At 45.9% G+C, this 18,421-nt stretch overlaps 1 protein-coding gene across 2 annotated transcripts; it reads right to left on the bottom strand.

The window, feature by feature from the left end:
* Positions 1–860: 860 nt before the first annotated feature.
* Positions 861–17,878, bottom strand: PFN4 (profilin family member 4). 2 transcript variants are annotated; one of them, XM_040427435.1, is made up of 5 exons: positions 17,828–17,878; positions 15,144–15,272; positions 7,141–7,275; positions 5,730–5,835; positions 861–1,138 (listed from the first exon to the last, which is right to left on the bottom strand). In XM_040427435.1, the coding sequence occupies exons 2-5, from the start codon at positions 15,258–15,260 to the stop codon at positions 1,110–1,112; spliced, it is 387 nt and encodes a 128-aa protein (XP_040283369.1). In that variant the 5' UTR covers positions 15,261–15,272; positions 17,828–17,878; the 3' UTR covers positions 861–1,109. The 2 variants fall into 2 exon arrangements, with proteins under 2 accessions (XP_040283369.1, XP_040283371.1); XM_040427437.1 differs by having other exon boundaries at positions 17,791–17,846.
* Positions 17,879–18,421: the final 543 nt, after the last annotated feature.

Genomic DNA, 18,421 nt, shown 5'->3' with positions numbered 1-18,421 from the left:
TTGCAGTGATCATGTAGTTCTACAGGAAGCCCACTGCATTCATTCCTGTCCTCCCATCTTGCAGTGGCTCTCTGGTCTGGGTAATAGAAGGGATTCTCCCACATGTGGATATGGACATGATGAGGGGGAGGTGCAGAGGTAGCAGTTGGAATCAGGCCATGTTGCTTCAGAAAACCTAAAGCCCCTTTGTCACATAAGCAGACACCAGCATTATAAATGGGTCCTGGGATCTTCAAGTTACACCTTTGCATGAAAAATTTTGGAAAATCTAGGAACGTTTCCACGCAGTGTGGAGTTCATTTGTGTTTTCGAATTAGCTTAAAGAGGTTCTCAGCCTTGGGCAATCCATACTTGTTAGAAAAGCCTTTTGTCAATAAGCTGATCAAAAGGTGTCCCCCTGCTTGGACATCCAATGATCAGCTGTGACTCTAGTGGGAAGGGTTCAATTTCTCTGCAGTGCCACCACAGGGCTGATGAAGAATTACATAATGTCCATTCAAATCAATGGAAGGACAGGTCCTCCAGATTCTATTTGTAACCACTCTCTGGCCTAAAGATGAAGGTCCTAAACGGAGACCACCCTCTATTAACTCCATAACAGGGTAAATGAAAATAGGATTTCTATACCGGACTATTCCTTTAATCAGAATACATTTTGGCAGATATTGAAGAGTCATGATCATACGTGAAATCCCACCAACATCTATGGGTGGAAGCAGTTTGGTAATGCCAATTTTTAGTGGTTCACAACACAAAAGGGTGGGACTGATCAATGGCTGAAGTCATCGCGACTTGAGAAGGTCACTACAGAAAGCAAAGGTTCACATACTTTATAGAAAAGACATTTAATGCTGCTTTGTTTGGTAAGAACATGAAGTTGTGTATCATCTGATCTATTAGGGACAATGATGTATCATGGTGAAATTTATATGCAGCAATTCAGAAACATTGAAAGGGTTCACAAACTTTCTAGCACCATTTGAGTGATTTATTTTATACTCCATGTGAATCATGAAATGCAATGAATGCTTTCCTCTGGAATATAACAATCTGCATCCCTCGTGATGTCCTGCAGAGAAGCTGCACTTCATGTCCATAGTGCTTCCTCGTCATACTTCCTTCTCACGAAAATAGGATCCTAAAAACAAATTATATATATATATATATATATATATATATATATATATATATATATATATAAAAAACAATTATATATAATAGGCGCAACTTTTTCATGTTCAACAACAAGTTTTATCTTCAGATATCGGGGGTGTCGATGGGGGCTAAGTTCTCTCCCTCCATAGCCAATATATTTATGGCATGGTGGGAGAGGAGCATTCTCCTCATCGACATCCACCCTTTCTGGCATCACATCAGGTGGTATGGCCGTTACATTGAGGACCTGATCCTAATCTGGACGGCTGATGTGGCGCCATACCATCCTTCTGTGGTTATATCAACTCCTGTGTGGACACTATTTCTTTTAGTGTCCACCATGATATACGGGGATTTCTTTTTTTGGATTTGCACCTGAGGGGAGATCCCTCTACCAATCAAGTCCTCACATGCACTTATAGAAAACCCATGGCAGGGAATACCACACTACATGCTACATCATGTCACCCTAAACATGTCATAGCCAATATACCAAGGGGTGAGATAATACGTGCAAGAAGAAACTGCACGGATGAAAAAAGCTTCTCGACTGAGGCTGAAAATATCTCACACAGATTATATAAAAGAGCTTATGGCACAAAACAGGTTGAGGATGTAATACGACAGGTTTCAACTATTGAAAGAGGATTCCTGGTTTATCCAAGACAGGAAAATGTCCTGAAGGGGGGTGAATCCCGCAGTACAGTCACTAACAGAAACAGAAATTACAACAAAAACTCTAAAAGTAACAGGAAGAACAATCTGTTTGTCACACAATACAGCACAGAGTTTAAACAAATATGTTGCATTATAAAAAAACATTTTCCTGTCCTGGCCTATGACAAGGAATGGACTGACATAGTTGCAGATGGGGTCCAATGTGCAGCTAGAAGAGCACCCACAATCGCAAACTATGTCAGCCCCAGTCTATACCAGGAAAAGAAAAAAAATCTCAACCAGTCTGGCTTAAGACCAAAGGGAGCTACAGGTGCGGACATCAGAAGTGCATCTGTTGCACGCATATGTCGATCTCCAAGACTTTTGTTTCAGCTTCAAATGACAGAGTATTTCAAATGAAATCGTATCTTAATTGTAACACAACTCATGCAGTTTATTTAATTACATGCAAAAAATGTAAGCTGCAGTATGTGGGGTGCACCATCAAAGCCAGAATACGCAAACACATTTCTGATGTGCCCCACCATGGCAGTCGCAATGTATCTGCAGCCAGTCTGCATTTTGCGGTTTGCCATGGTGGGGACACATCGGATATGGTGGTGCAGGGCATAGAAAGAGGTTTTTTGCCCAAACGTGGAGGAGACCACAGAAGAGTATTACTAAATAGAGAGTCCTTCTGGATTTTTGCATTAAATACGCGCCAACCAGGTGGTCTGAATAAACGTTTGGACTTAATCCTGCAACAATAATTCCCACCTTCAGAGCCCACGTGGCTTCCATATTTAGGAACATAATCTCTCCTTTTTTTTTATTCTATTCTATTATTTTCCTAGCCAGTATATACCTTATGTGTTTCTTGCATAGTTTCTTTTACTATGTATTGTATGGTTTTTTCTCTTTTTATTTTCATGAGAAGAGTTGTTCAGAGGCGTGGCACTCTTATGAGGGCATTTGCAGTCATGTGAACACAATTAGTGAAAACAGGTGCAGTTTCCCTTTTAAAAGGTGCCACTTTTAATGTCTTACTGTGTCATGAGGAAGGGCTGGAATTGTTTCTGGTAGCCCGAAACGCGTAGACAAGACTTTTTGTAACCATATTTGGATGAGATTTTACCGCAAGCAAAATAAAGATTCCTTTTATCGAAGTGGAGCTGGATTTCTTGAATCTTTTTCGCATCTCTGCTACCCGGGCCTGATTCGGGCTTTCCGTGCTCACAGGTGAAGGAGGGGCAGGTGAGAGCTGCTGAACTTTCCTTTTTACAATTATATATAATAGTATTGAGGGGATCCCCGAAACGCGTTGAGTTTTACCATATTGAAGGTTATACACCTGAGCCTGGGAGTCCGTACATTCCAGCTCTAGGACGGCTGAGGCAATCCATCTTTTAGGCAAACTTGGCGAGAGGTATGGGTGTAGGTGTTATGTGCTTATCCTGGTCTACCACCTCTCCAGTACTGTAAGTAGCAGAGGATATCGGTGACATCTTGTATATTGTACCTTCAATCATTTTCTGAACTTATATAATACACGCAGCAGAGATGGCCAATCCACCCATATACTGTATTAAGGCTGTGTTCACATTCCATTTTTGTCCCACGTTTAGCATCTATTAGACAGCAAATACTGTGACATTTATTGCTATCTCAGAGGAAATGAGTTTAACCCCTTAAGGACTCAGCCCTATTTCACCTTAAGGACTTGGCCATGTTTTGCAAATCTGACCAGTGTCACTTTAAGTGCTGATAACTTTAAAACGCTTTGACTTATCCAGGCCATTCTGAGATTGTTTTTTCGTCACATATTGTACTTCATGACACTGGTAAAATGAAGTAAAAAAAATTCATTTTTATTTATAAAAAAAATACCAAATATAGCCAAAAAAATTTCAAAATAGCAAATTTCCAAGTTTTAATTTCTCTACTTCTGTAATACATAGTAATACCTCCAAAAATAGTTATTACTTTACATTCCCCATATGTCTACTTCATGTTTGGATCATTTTGGAAATGAGATTTTATTTTTTGGGGATGTTACAAGGCTTAGAAGTTTTCAAAAACCCAATGTTTAGGGACCAGTTCAGGTCTGAAGTCACTTTGCGAGGCTTACATAATAGAAACCACCCAAAAATGACCCTATTCTATAAACTACACCCCACAAGGTATTCAAAACAGATTTTACAAACTTTGTTAACCCTTTAGGTGTTCCACAAGAGTTAATGGCAAATGGTGTTAAAATTTCAGAATTTAGATTTTTTGGCAAATTTTCCATTTAAATCCATTTTTTCCAGTAACAAAGCAAGGGTTAACAGCCAAACAAAATGCCCCGATTCTGTAGTTTGCAGAAACACCCCATATGTGGCCGTAAACTACTGTACGGGCACACGGCAGGGCGCAGAGGGAAAGGTGCGCCGTATGGTTTTTAGAAGGCAGATTTTGCTGGACTGGTTTATTTACACCATGTCCCGTACGGACCGCGGTATGGAAAGGGTTAAACGGCTGACATCTGTACAGATGTCAGCCGTTTATACCAGAGTGTCAGCAATGTGCTGACACTCTGGTATAACCACTGGCCACCAACGAATTTTCAAGAGGAGGTGGGCGGGGAATCGCGATCCCGCCTGCCTTACCGCCCGCCTCCCGCAACCCCCTCCCTGCACCACCCGCCGGCATAAAATCATGCAGGGGTGCAAAATCGACATTTTGGGCATTTTAACGTTTCTGATCCCCGCGGTCAGGGACCGTGGGGATCAGAAACTGCAGAAAGCGCAGCAAACAGCAGGTCTGAATTGACCTGCGGTTTGCGGCGATCGCTGATACGGGGGTCACATGACCCCCCTGGCGTTGTGACAGGATGCCGGCTGAATGATTTCAGCCGGCATCCTGTTCGGATTAACCCCCGCAGCTCCGCAATCTCGATTTAAACTTAGGACGTATCGGTACGCCCTGAGTCCTTAAGGATTCGGGAAATAGGGCGTACCGGTACGCCCTAAGTCCTTAAGGGGTTAATATACAATGCTAATCCCGTTTATGGAAGACATTTCCTGTGCTCATTGTAGTCACCTACAGAGATGCCAGCAAGATCGGGAAAAGGGAAGTGACAACTGCAGTACAGGACTTTCTGGTTCAGAAAAAGTGTCAGTGTTCATGTCTATGCTTCTATATGAAAACAAAAATCAAATGTGACTCCTAAGTACAAGAATATAACTACTATAATACTGCATCCTATGTACAAGAATATAACTACTATAATATTGCTCCTATGTACAAGAATATAACTACTATAATACTGCTCCTATGTACAAGAATATAACTACTATAATACTGCTCCTATGTATAAGAATATAACTACTATAATACTGCCTCCTATGTATAAGAATATAACTACTATAATACTGCCTCCTATGTATAAGAATATAACTACTATAATACTGCCTCCTATGTACAAGAATATAACTACTATAATACTGCCTCCTATGTACAAGAATATAACTACTATAATACTGCCTCCTATGTACAAGAATATAACTACTATAATACTGCCTCCTATGTACAAGAATATAACTACTATAATACTGCTCCTATGTACAAGAATATAACTACTATAATACTGCTCCTATGTATAAGAATATAACTACTATAATACTGCCTCCTATGTACAAGAATATAACTACTATAATACTGCTCCTATGTACAAGAATATAACTACTATAATACTGCCTCCTATGTACAAGAATATAACTACTATAATACTGCCTCCTATGTACAAGAATATAACTACTATAATACTGCCTCCTATGTACAAGAGTATAACTAGTCTTACCTTCATAGTGCTGCTTATCGCACCTTTTTTGTCTTTTATATAGGGTATTAAAAAGTTTAACAAGTGAAAAACCTACCAAGCTTCTCTGTGGCCTCCACACACACACTGGGGTACATGCCGTCACGGTATGTAGCAAGGAGGATATTGGACTTGGTTTTTACCATTATGACTCCATTATTACCCTGAAATGAGAAATATAATTTACACAATGTCTCAGCATTATAGCCAAGGTAAAGGCTTCCTACCCGGCAGATGACTAAAGGGTTTCTCCAGGATTACATAACCTGAGGTGCTAGAGCTGACTAAACTAATATTACATGCCTGGTCTTCAGGGTTGTGACTGTAGGGGACGCTGTATCATTACATGGGTTCCTAGCAGGGTCGATTGATCATGTTTATTCTATATAATGAGCCCGATCTCTAAAATATAATGGCATCCCTAGGGGAAACTATGACAGGGATGGCCAACCTGAGGCTCTCCAGCTGTTGCAAAACTACAACTCCCAGCATTCCCAGACTGCCAACAGCTATCAACCTACAGCAGGGCATGGTGGGAGTTGTAGTTTTACAACAGCTTAAAAGCCGTAGGTTGGCCATCCATCATGGGTGATGGACACTAGTCCAGGGCAATTATTTTTTTTACATATCGTGGTTTATGGCATAATTTTATAATATATATTTTATCTTCAATTTTCTTATTTTCTTATTCAGAGCTTCAAATTCCCTGTTCTTATACAATTCTGATGCCTGCAGCCACCATTATGGGGAGCTACATGTTAATTTCCCCTTTGCACTGCAGCCGTATTTTTAATGGCACCATTTGATCTACCATTCAAGGTGCTGAAAAATGTGTTTTTGAGGTGTTAAATAAAAAAAAATAATAATAATTTTGGGGGGGGGGGGGGGGGCCGAGGCGGGTGTCATTTTTACTGTCACTGTGCAGTCAAAAGACTGATACAATTTTTTTTATTCTTTCTATGTTTCTTTTCAAAAATAAATAATCAAAAAATTGGGCTTTGTCTCGCCATTTGACACCCATTTTTTTTAAATTTTTTTCCGTTAATGGAGCTGCATGAGGACTTGTTTTTTTACGGGAAGAGCTATAATTTATATTGGCACTATTTTTGATAATTTGAAAATTCTGGATTGGGATTTTGGGATTTTTATTTATGCCATTCCCCATGTGGGATAAGCCCATGCCATACCATCCCTGCACACATCCGCAGTACATGTACTACAGATATCTTACAAGGAGATATAGATTTATACAGATGAGTTTTCTATACAGAGCGCTCCCCCTAGTGGTGGATGCAGGAAGAAATATTTCTAGCATTTAGGTTCACACTTTAGTGACCCCAGAGAGGAGACGACTTCTCTCCAGTCTCGCAGAGAGATTTCCAAATCCTAGGTCTAAGTGTCCCTCCGCTGGCAGTGACTATTATGGAATAACCTGAGCTGACATCACACAACTACCACAAACCACTCACACATTTAGCGTAGATGGAGTTCTTATCAGCACGGAGGCACTTGTAATTCTTGTCCAGAAAATGGAAGCCTTCTCTTCTAAGGACTGAGCTGTTCCTGAAGGCATTGATGATCACCTGGACTTGCTGAGGTTGAAGCTGCTAAGAGGAACAGAAAAAAGTACAACAAATCCCATAAAACCACATATACAGTACACAACACAGATGGACAGGTATCTGAATACTCGATAATCCAGGTTCTCTGGACTACTGAATATACCGTTATAATTCTCCATAGTCGCCACCATCCAGGGAGATCTAATAAACTTAACTGACAGAAGATCCCATCAGGATCCCATCCGTACAATCACATAGACTTCCCTAGAGGGGCAAGTACAGGATTTTTCAAGGGGGTTTCTAAGTGTCTTGGAGAAGCAACGGAGGCAGGGAAATGCTGCCGATTTATGGACTTTCTACATAAATGACATCATTCCCTTTTATGGGTCGGTTTGGTGTTAGTGACAGTATTCCTATGAAGGAGTTGCTGCAATCCTGCCTATGAAAACACTAAAACCTTTTTTTGGTGAGCAGCCAACCCCTTTAACCCTTAATCCTGTATTTTAATTATATTACACTCATTGCCAAAAAAAATAAGTACCGCACCCATATAGATATGTCAGATTGCTGCAAAACTCGTCCAGCAGTTACGTCTCAGGCAGATATGGAAATGATTACAGGTGTGCTCTGATTAAACACTAGCTCTTTCCACAAGAGGTAGTAAAAATGTTTCCCCCGCTGTCCTACAAAAAGGCTTTTAGAGGCTACTTTTGGGTAGTGTACCTCTTACTGAGAGATCGCTGCTAGACATGCTTCTACAATGCACTTGAAGACATGTTGCCTAGTTTACAGACTGCGAGAGGGGGCACCTCATTGGACTGAAAGAAGAAGGATGATCGTTTCAATGAATTTCCCACCATCTAGGCTGTTCCAATCAAGCTGTTAGAAGGTGCAGTGGTTACACGAGGTCACGCACATACGGTGAACAGGCTCCGGATGGCCCAGACAGACCACCAGTAGAGAAGACCACTGACAAACACGAGCAGCTACTACAGCTTTCTTGTCCACCATCCACACACAGGTGGCTCCTTCACTGCACTCCTCTGTCTCTGCCTGGACTATTTCCAGGCACTTAGCAGAAGGAAATTGGATGTCATTGTGCCCATTAAGTTTCCTGCCATTGACAGCCAGCCATCGTCATCTTTGTTTGCAGTTGTGTCGTTAATCAGAAACCTGGACTTCCATGTACTGGAACCATATGATCTTTAGAGACAAATCCAGGTTCTGTTTGGGATCCCAATGCGGTCGGATTCCAGTATGGAGGCCTCGTTGTGGGCGCTTCAACCCTGCCTTTGCTGTGGAGGACCCACTGCCCCAACTGCGTGTGGGATGATCTGGGGCATCATCATATACGACAGTTGGTCACCCCTAGTAGTGATATGAGGGACACTGACAGCTCAGTGATAAGTGCAGGACATCCTGCCACCACATGTGTTCCTCTCATGGCAGGGCTTCCAACTGGCATCTATCAGCAGGATGATGCTCACCACACACAGCAAGGGTTTCCCAGGAATGTCTTCGCCAGATTACAAGACTTCTTCGGCTGCCCGGTCACCGAGCATTTATGGGACCAGCTGGGACGTCAGCTTCACCGACCTACAAGTGTGCAGGATCTACAGACCAACCTATAACATCTGTGGGCAAATATACTGCTGGATACCATACAGAACCTGTATGCCTCCATGCCCAACCGTATCTCATCTTATGTCTAGTCTAGAGGCTGTATCTCATCTTGTAACCAGGCTAGAGGCCGTATCCCATCTTGTATCTAGGCTAGAGGCGGTATCTCATCTTGTATCCAGTCTAGAGGCCGTATCCCATCTTGTATCTAGGCTAGAGGCCGTATCCCATCTTGTATCCAGTCTAGAGGCCGTATCTCATCTTGTAACCAGGCTAGAGGCGGTATCTCATCTTGTATCCAGTCTAGAGGCCGTATCTCATCTTGTATCCGGGCTAGAGGCCGTATCTCATCTTGTATCCAGGATAGAGGCCGTATCTCATCTGGTATCCAGGCTAGAGGCCGTATCTCATCTGGTATCCAGGCTAGAGGCCGTATGTCGGGATTCGAACCCGTGACCAGCCACATCCCAGGCGGTAGCCCTGCTTACTAGGCTACCGTCCTCTCTGGACATTACTCCCTGAAACCTATTATGTAACCTCAGTCTTGCCAAGCACCCGCAGACACCCGCATGCCACTCCCATCAAAATTCAGCGGCGACAGACGCCAGTATCGGGGGTTTCTAAACCAATGCTGCATCTATTTTCAGATGTACCCGGCCCCCTTCACCACCGAGAAAAACAAGGTGCTATTCGTGGTCAATCTCCTGACGGATGAAGCATTAGCATGGGCATCACCATACGTGGAGACTAACAGTCAGCTCCTGGACAACCTAAACAACTTCATCACCACCATGAGCCAAGTCTTCGATGACCCCAACCGCTGTGCGACAGCCGAGGCGCGACTACATGGTCTGCGGCAAGGGAGACGCTCCGTCGCCGAATACACCGCCGAGTTTCGCCGTTGGGTCACGGACACCACCTGGAACCCAGCGGCACAGAGAAGGCAATTCCGGCGAGGCCTGTCAGAATTAATAAAGGACGAACTCGCCAGAGTTGAGGCCCCGGACGATCTGGATGACTTCATTCAGTTATGCATCCGGATAGATCAAAGACATTCCGAGAGGAAGAAAGAAAGACTCTGGTCCTCGGACCACAGACCCACTTACTCCTTCTCTTCCACCGCCCAGCGCGACCCCCAGTCAGTAACTGAACCTATGCAGGTCGACGCTCTACGTAGGTCTCTATCCACAGCTGAGAAGGAGAGAAGGCTGGCCGAAAACCTCTGCCTCTACTGTGGGGAGCCGGGTCATTTTGCCATCAAATGTCCTCATAAGATCCGAAAGACTATTGCCGTCACGGAGCTAAAAGGAGCAACCACAGACTCCAACCCCGCCAGCAGCCCCTGAAAATAACAACACGGCGGCTCATGGATCCCACTTCATCGTCCCCATCCTCATCGACATTGAGGGGCGACAACTCCCCTGTTCAGCGATGTTAGACTCCGGGGCGGGAGGCAACTTCATGGACCTAACCTTCGCCCGCGAAAAGAACATTCCACTGACAATCAAGGCAGCCCCCGTTGACCTGGAAACCGTCGACGGATCCCCACTCTCCTCGGGGCCGGCCACTCACGAGACTACCGAACTACAACTCCTCATAGAACCAGATCACCGTGAAAAGATCCACTTCTCTCTGATCGCCTCCCCGAAGTTCCCAGTGATCTTGGGCATCCCATGGTTGGCCACCCACAACCCCTCGGTGGACTGGGAAACCCGCTGCATACGATTCCCATCCGAGTTCTGCACGCTAAATTGCTCCCACAAACCCGTCCTTCCACCCGAAGACACCACCATCTCAAAACTATCCGTCAAGGATCTGCTACCCCCTCAATACCGCAAGTTCCAGGATGTCTGCGACAAGAAAAACGCAGACAAGCTGCCACCACACCGACCCTACGACTGCCCTATAGAACTGTTGCCCGGGGCCGAAATACCCTTTGGCAGTATCTACTCCCTCTCAGAGCCTGAACTCAAGGCTCTGAAAGACTACCTGGACGAGGACCTGAGGAAGGGGTTCATCCGGCCCTCCACCTCCCCCGCGGGAGCCCCCTTTTTCTTCGTAGAGAAAAAAGACTCCTCCCTGCGTCCCTGCATAGACTACAGAAAGCTTAATGACATAACCGTAAAAAAACGGTACCTGCTCCCACTGATTTCCGAACTCCTTGAGAGACTCCGGGAAGCAAAGATCTTCACCAAACTCGACCTTCGAGGGGCCTACAACCTCGTCCGAATCCGCCCTGGGGACGAATGGAAGACCGCCTTCCGGACACGTTATGGTCATTTCGAGTACCTGGTCATGCCTTTCGGACTCTGCAATGCTCCCGCCACCTTCCAGCACTTCATTAACGACGTCCTCAGGGACATGCTGGATCTGTTTGTAGTCGTTTACCTGGACGACATCTTGATCTTCTCTGAAGACCTCGAGCAGCACCGCGAACACGTCCGCAGGGTACTGCAGAGACTCAGACAGAACTCTCTCTATATCAAGCTAGAGAAATGCGAGTTTGAGCGAACCACCACTCAGTTCCTCGGATACATCATCTCCCCAGAGGGCCTAAGTATGGACCCGGGGAAGGTCCAAGCTGTGATGAACTGGCCCGTTCCGAAAAACGAGAAGGAGATACAAAGATTCATTGGCTTCGCCAACTTCTATCGGAAGTTTATCCGGAACTTCTCCAAGGTCATAGCAGCAATCACCCAACTCACCAAGAAGGCAGTCCCCTTCTCCTGGACACCCGAGGCCCAGGAGGCCTTCACCAAGTTGAAACTCCTTTTCACTTCTGCCCCAATCCTAATCCACCCGAACCCCGAGCTCCCATTTACAGTCGAAGTGGATGCATCAGACTCTGCGGTGGGGGCAGTTTTGTCACAACGGACAGGGGAGAGGATGCTATTACACCCGTGCGCATATTTCTCCCGCCAGATGTCCCCCTCCGAGAAGAACTATGACATCGGGAACAAAGAACTACTGGCGATCAAGGATGCCTTCTCCGAGTGGAGACACCTGCTGGAGGGAGCCACCAACCCCATAATCGTACTAACGGACCACAAGAACCTAGAGTTCATCCGCAGCGCTAAGAGACTCTCAGCCAGACAGGCCAGATGGAGCCTATTCTTTTCCAGCTTCAACTATCTCATCACCTATCGCCCTGGATCAAAAAACGGCAAGGCTGACGCCCTCTCCAGAATGTTTTCCGAGCCCTCACAGAGTAACAAGGGCCAAAATAACATCTTACCCGAGAGAAGGGTCGTAGGGGCCACCTACTCTAAAGAACTCCTGGGCACAATCAAAGAAGGATACGAAAATGACCCCTTCCTCGCCCACCCCACAGGGAATGTCAGCCTTACGTTTAAGAACGGTCATTGGTTTCATCAGGACCTACAACTATATGTACCAGAAATCGCACGGCTCGAAGTGCTCAAACTCAACCATGACTCCAAGCTGGCCGGCCATTTTGGCACAAGAAAGACCCAGGAGCTTCTCTCCCGCTCCTTCTGGTGGCCAACATACAAGGAGGACATCAAGAGGTACATCTCCTCGTGCGCGGTCTGTGCCCGCAATAAGACTCCTCGTTCCTCCCCCGTGGGTCTGTTACAACCCCTCCCTATTCCCTCCCGCCCCTGGGGCTCGATCTCCATGGACTTTGTGGTAGACCTTCCTCCTTCAAAAGGGATGAACACTATCCTGGTCGTGGTCGACCGTCTCACCAAGATGGCCCATTTCATCCCCTACAAAGGCATACCCACCGCCAAACAGACGGCCGATCTAATTCTCAGAGAGGTCTTCAGGCTGCATGGGATCCCGGACGACGTGGTCTCCGACCGAGGCGTACAATTTGCCTCAAAGTTCTGGAAGTACTTCTGCCTGGCGCTCGGGGTTAAAGTGAACCTATCCTCCGCTTTCCACCCTCAGTCAAACGGGCAGACTGAGAGAACTAATCAGACCCTAGAGCAGTACCTACGCTGTTTCAGCTCCCACCTGCAGGATGACTGGCTTGACCATCTCCCCACGGCCGAGTTCGCCTACAACAATGCTGAGCATAGCTCAACCAAGCACAGCCCCTTCTTTGCTAACACAGGCTTGCACCCGGTGTTCATTCCCCACCTGCCCGTCGCCTCCACCCTCCCAGCAGTGGCCGAACGCCTAACAACCCTACAGGAGGCACAAAAGAACATTATAGACAACCTCCAGCTCGCCCAGAGGCGTTTTAAACAGGGAGCAGACAGACGTCGCAAACCCACCCCGGGCTTCCATGTGGGAGACAAGGTGTGGCTGTCCACCAGGAACCTCAGATTGAAGGTCCCCTCCAAAAAGTTGGCCCAAAGATACATGGGTCCGTTTCGGATCACCGCACAAATCAACGAGGTCACGTTCCGGCTCGACCTTCCGGACTCCATTAGGGTGCACCCTGTCTTCCATTGCTCACTCCTCAAGCCATACGTGGAGAACACCTTCACAGGCCGCCACTCGCCCCCTCCACCACCCGTGAGGGTACAGGGTGAAGAAGAATACGTTGTCGCAAAGATCCTCGACTCCAGGATCCACTGGGGAAGACTACAATACCTAATTGGGTGGGAGGGTTACCCTCCCGAGGATAACTCCTGGGAGCCTGAAGAAAATGTCCACGCCCCCAGACTGGTAAAAGAGTTCCACCAACGGCACCCCGGTAAGCCTGCCCCTGCGGTGCCCGGAGGTCACCTTGGAAGGGGGGGGGGGGGGGGGGGAGTACTGTCGGGATTCGAACCCATGACCAGCCACATCCCAGGCGGTAGCCCTGCTTACTAGGCTACCGTCCTCTCTGGACATTACTCCCTGAAACCTATTATGTAACCTCAGTCTTGCCAAGCCTTGCTCATCACCCTTGATTCCCCACACCTGGTACTTCCCTATACAAGTCCAGCCCCTTGCACTCTAGCTTGCTGATTATTGAGCTCCTGAGCCTTGATCAAGCTTCTCCTCATCTGCTGCTCCTGCTACTACTGAAAGTCCACTGCTGACCAGGAATTGCCTACCGACTACTCTTCTGCTTGTCCCTACCTACTGAACTGCTACCACCGTTGCCATCCGGATTGTCTGACCACGCTTACTGCCGCCTGCCCTGACCCACCGCCTGCCTACCGACTACTCTTCTGCTTGTCCCTACCTACTACCTGCCTGCGGTCCTTGCCACTGGGCTCCACTCCTACCTCCAGCCAGCGGTCCTCTGACTCAGGTGAGCCTGTAGGATTGTTACACCGTATCTCATCTGGTATCCAGGCTAGAGGCCGTATCTCATCTGGTATCCAGGCTAGAGGCTGTATCTCATCTGGTATCCAGGCTAGAGGACGTATCTCATCTTGTGTCCAGTCTAGAGGCCGTATCTCATCTTGTAACCAGGCTAGAGGCTGTATCTCATCTTGTAACCAGGCTAGAGGCTGTATCTCATCTTCTATCCAGGCTAGAGACCGTATCTCATCTTGTATCCAGGCTAGAGGTCGTATCTCATCTTGTATCCAGGCTAGGGGCCGTATCTCATCTTGTATCCAGGCTAGGGGCCGTATCTCATCTTGTATCCAGGCTAGGGGCCGTATCTCATCTTGTATCCAGGCCAGAGGCCGTATCTCATCTTCTATCCAGGCTAGAGACCGTATCTCATTTTGTATCCAGGCTTTAGGCAGCCCATCAGGGTCCTTTCAGTTGTACAGTTTTCCCCTTCACTCTAATATTGTAACCACTTACATATATCATCATTACATTTACACATAGAAAGTTTATGTCTGTGAAGGTTCTCATTTATCCAGGTCATGGTATATCTGTAAAGAAAAAATCAAGGCAACTGGACTTACTGTAGATTTCTTGAAAACGTTTCACTCGTTCTTCCAACGAGCTTTCACTCAGAATTGAGAGCTCGTTGGAAGAACGAGTGAAACGTTTTCAAGAAATCTACAGCAAGTCCAGTTGCCTTGATTTATTCTTTACAGATAGATAGTTTAATTCCATTCCAACGACTCCTGCTTGGCTATTTTTTTTATTTATTTTTTCCACGAGTGTATTTAGGATGGAGCAGGGGTTAGTGGTGGTCTTGGGCAGGAAAGTGCACCAATAATTTAATGATAGTTAATAAATGTTCCTGCAGCTGCCACCAGGGGGTGCTAGCTGGATAGAGATTTTCACAAATCTAACTTATATGCCATCTAGTGGTAGCAGGGAGAATTACAACTAGTAACTTGATTTCTCCCCCCAGAACTACGGTACTCATAGAGAGAGGGGTTCTCAGTCTCCCCTCTTCCCAAGTGCGCCCCTGTCCTTACATGGAATCCTGGCGGTGACATCAGGGCGGTGGCTTCTCGTATTTTGATGAGTGCAGCGCTCTCCACGTGTTGTGTTTTTATTAGGGCGTCATACAATAGATTCTGTATCTGGTTCATTTCTTGTTACACCTGTTAAAAGTAATATATTTATATGAGGGAAAGCTAATTACATGGATTATTAGTCAGTCTAGGAGCTCGCACTATATGCTTATCACTCGGGGATCGGCTCAGTGTCCATACAGGGCAATTCCCATAACCAATATCACATCGCTGGGGGTCCGACTCCCGGCGCCGGCTGTTCTAAGAGGCAGCGGTGCTCCGGTGAGTTCTGTACTCTCTTCCTAGGTCAGTGATGTCACGTTCATCAGTCACGCGGCCTAGATGCAGCTCAGTTCCATTTAGGGCTCATTCACACAATCGTATTTTCTCTGTGTCTGTTCAGTTTTTTTTTTCCATTTCAATGGGTCTGCAAAAAAACGGAAGGTACTTGATGTGCATTCCGTTTTTGTATGTCCGTTCCGCAAAGAAATAGAACATGTCCTAATTATTGACCGCATTACGGACAAGGATAGGACTGTTCTATTAAGGGCTCGTTCACACGAACGTAAGGGCTCAGTGCCCGTGCTGTGGACCGCAAATTGCGGTCCGCAATGCCAAGGGCACCGACTGTGGGGCAGCCGCATGTGGATAGCAGACCCATTCACTTGAATAGGGTCCGCGATCCGTCCGTTCCGCAAAAAGATAGGACAAGTTCTATCTTTTTGTGGAACGGTAGCACGGAACGGAACCACATGGAAGCACTCCGTAGTGCTTCCGTGCGGTTCCGTTCCGATCCGCATCTCCGGATTTGCGGACCCATTTGCGTATCAGTGATGCGGAATGCACACGGCCGCTGCCCGGTGTATTGCAGAACCGCCATATGCAGCATGGGCAACGAGCCCTTACGTTCGTGTGAATGAGCCCTAAGGGCCAGCTGTTCCGTTCCGCAAAATACAGAATGCACACGGACGTCATGCATATTTTTTGTGGATCTGTGTACCTGCACAGACACACTGTATCAATCCATGCTGCTCTTGTCAGACTGTGCAGGTACACCCCCCCAACTGGTTACCCCTCTGTACCCTTACTGCAGACTGCTAGCAATTCATTCATAACTTCTGGTAGAAATAATAAAGGAATGGAACAACATAGAGCCATAAGAATAGATGCTCCAGAATTGTTGTTACATGGGGAATGCATGAAGCTATTAAAACAGGCATGTCAGGAGAGGTGATAGGGCCTCTAAGTGATTGAGCCTGGGCTGCAATACCAAGCACAGCCACTATACAATGGATGGCGCTGTTCATGGTAAGATGTGAGGAGGTCACAGCTCTCAGCAGCTTTTTCAAACAGCTGATCGGCAGCGCAATTCTATGACGGAATAAAGGCATTCCGTTATGCATCCCGTCATAGAATTGCGTTATGGTCCGTGGTAACAGAATCCATACCGCAATTCACCTGTTACCAGTAAACGAAGCGTGAACGAATTTCATAAGTGGAATTAACCATAACAATATTCATATTTGGTAATGCCGACCTGTAAAATATAAAATAACTTAGAATTTCAACGGTTTCCCCCCCCCCCCAAAATAAGTCCATTAAATATAAGTACCCCAAAATGGCATCAATAAGGCTACTTTCACACTAGCGTTTCTATTTTCCGGTATTGAGATTGCTGCGATTTTCTTTCCGTCATGAGATGTGGAGCAAGACGAATCCACCGTGACCCACAATGCAAGTCAATGGGGACGGATCCGTTTTCTCTGACACAATATAAAACGGATCCGTCCCCCATTGACTTTTAATGGAGTTCATAACGGATGCAGACGGTTGTATTATCAGTAATGGAAGCGGTTTTGATGAACTCTGCCCGATCCAGCAAAAACACTAGTGTGAAAGTAGCCTAAAAACTACAATCCATCCCGCAGAAAAAGACGTCCTAAAGCCTCATTCACACATCCGTGTCCGTGAGAAGGTGGTCAGTTACGCGTCCATGAAGGGTCCGTGTATCCGTCATCTGTGTTTCACTGACACTGCACAGCTGAAAAATAATTTTCAAAGCATCTCTTCCTGATGATCCGTGAAACACGGACCCATAATGGGTGTGATGGATCCATGAACACGGACAAAATAGAGCACGGACCGCGGTAATACACTGACGTGTGAAGACAAACATTAAATGAATGGGGACGTGTGCTGTCCGTGAAACACTGACGTGTGAATGAGGATTAATACGGGTACGATGACAAAAAGAAAACGGTTACGACTCTGGTGATGTGGAGCCCCAGAAATCACAGCGTCTATTGTGTGAATGTAGTAAAATGTAAAAATACTTTCCCTCCGACCACTAGAATAAAATAAAAAAAAACTCAGATAACAATGGTGGAATTGCTCCTTTTTTGCATCCTCCGCCCCCAAAAAAATGTAATAAAAGCTCAGTAATAAATCAGATTTACTCCCCAAAATGGTGCCACACAACTCATCTTGCAACTAAAAAAAGCAAGCCCTATATTGACGCTGACATAAAAAAAAAAAAATGCATGTAAAATGATGTGGTAACAGATCTAGTCATTAAAGGGTTAAGGCTAAAATCCTAATGAATAACAACTGTTAGCCCATAGTAGCCATAACATAAACCGGCTCACCGCTCTGCGCCCCAGCACCGCGTTCACACAGCATCACGCTCAGGACTGCAGAAGGCGTGGCTACCACTCTCCAGACTCCCAATTGGCAGATATAACCCCGCCTACAATTCTTTTCCGCAACCTATTGGTTCATACTCCTGCCACTCACTCCCCCGGCTTCCAGTAGAGACTGGAAGGCGCGGCTACTACTCACCAGACTCCCGGTTGGCTGGCCAAAGTCTCCATAACCCCGCCTACAAATATTTTCCTGCATACCATTGGCTCTTACTGCTGCCACTCACTCACCCCGGCTTCTGCCAGTGGCAACAGTAACAACGCGTTGCTATGGTAACTGTACACTGCTAAACTATTATGGCGGAGTGATACAGATCGACGTAAAATAGTTCCATAAACGGGATTGTAAAATTGCAAGGACATTTTATGGTGTGTGTGTGTGTGTGTGTATATATATATATATATATATATATATATATATATATATATATATATATATATATTACATCTTTACCATGTAGACTAGCAATAGAAGGTGAAAATAACGAGCTCATAACATGGAGGATAGGAAGGGACGATGAATAAATAGTGATGTCCGTG

The sequence above is a fragment of the Bufo bufo genome, chromosome 4 (assembly GCF_905171765.1).
Source record: "Bufo bufo chromosome 4, aBufBuf1.1, whole genome shotgun sequence".
In the NCBI taxonomy this organism is placed as follows: domain Eukaryota; kingdom Metazoa; phylum Chordata; class Amphibia; order Anura; family Bufonidae; genus Bufo; species Bufo bufo.
This window is presented reverse-complemented; position numbering and strand designations above follow the sequence as displayed.

What these genes read in the sequence shown, in the direction of transcription:
- PFN4 (XM_040427435.1), bottom strand. Translation starts at nt 15,260, where the DNA reads ATGAACCAGATACAGAATCTATTGTATGACGCCCTAATAAAAACACAA. An exon ending in TGTCACCGCCAGGATTCCAT is followed by an intron (nt 7,276 to 15,143) that starts GTAAGGACAGGG and finishes TCCTCTTAGCAG; the next exon opens with CTTCAACCTCAGCAAGTCCA. An exon ending in GGAGGCCACAGAGAAGCTTG is followed by an intron (nt 1,139 to 5,729) that starts GTAGGTTTTTCA and finishes ATTTGTTTTTAG; the next exon opens with GATCCTATTTTCGTGAGAAG.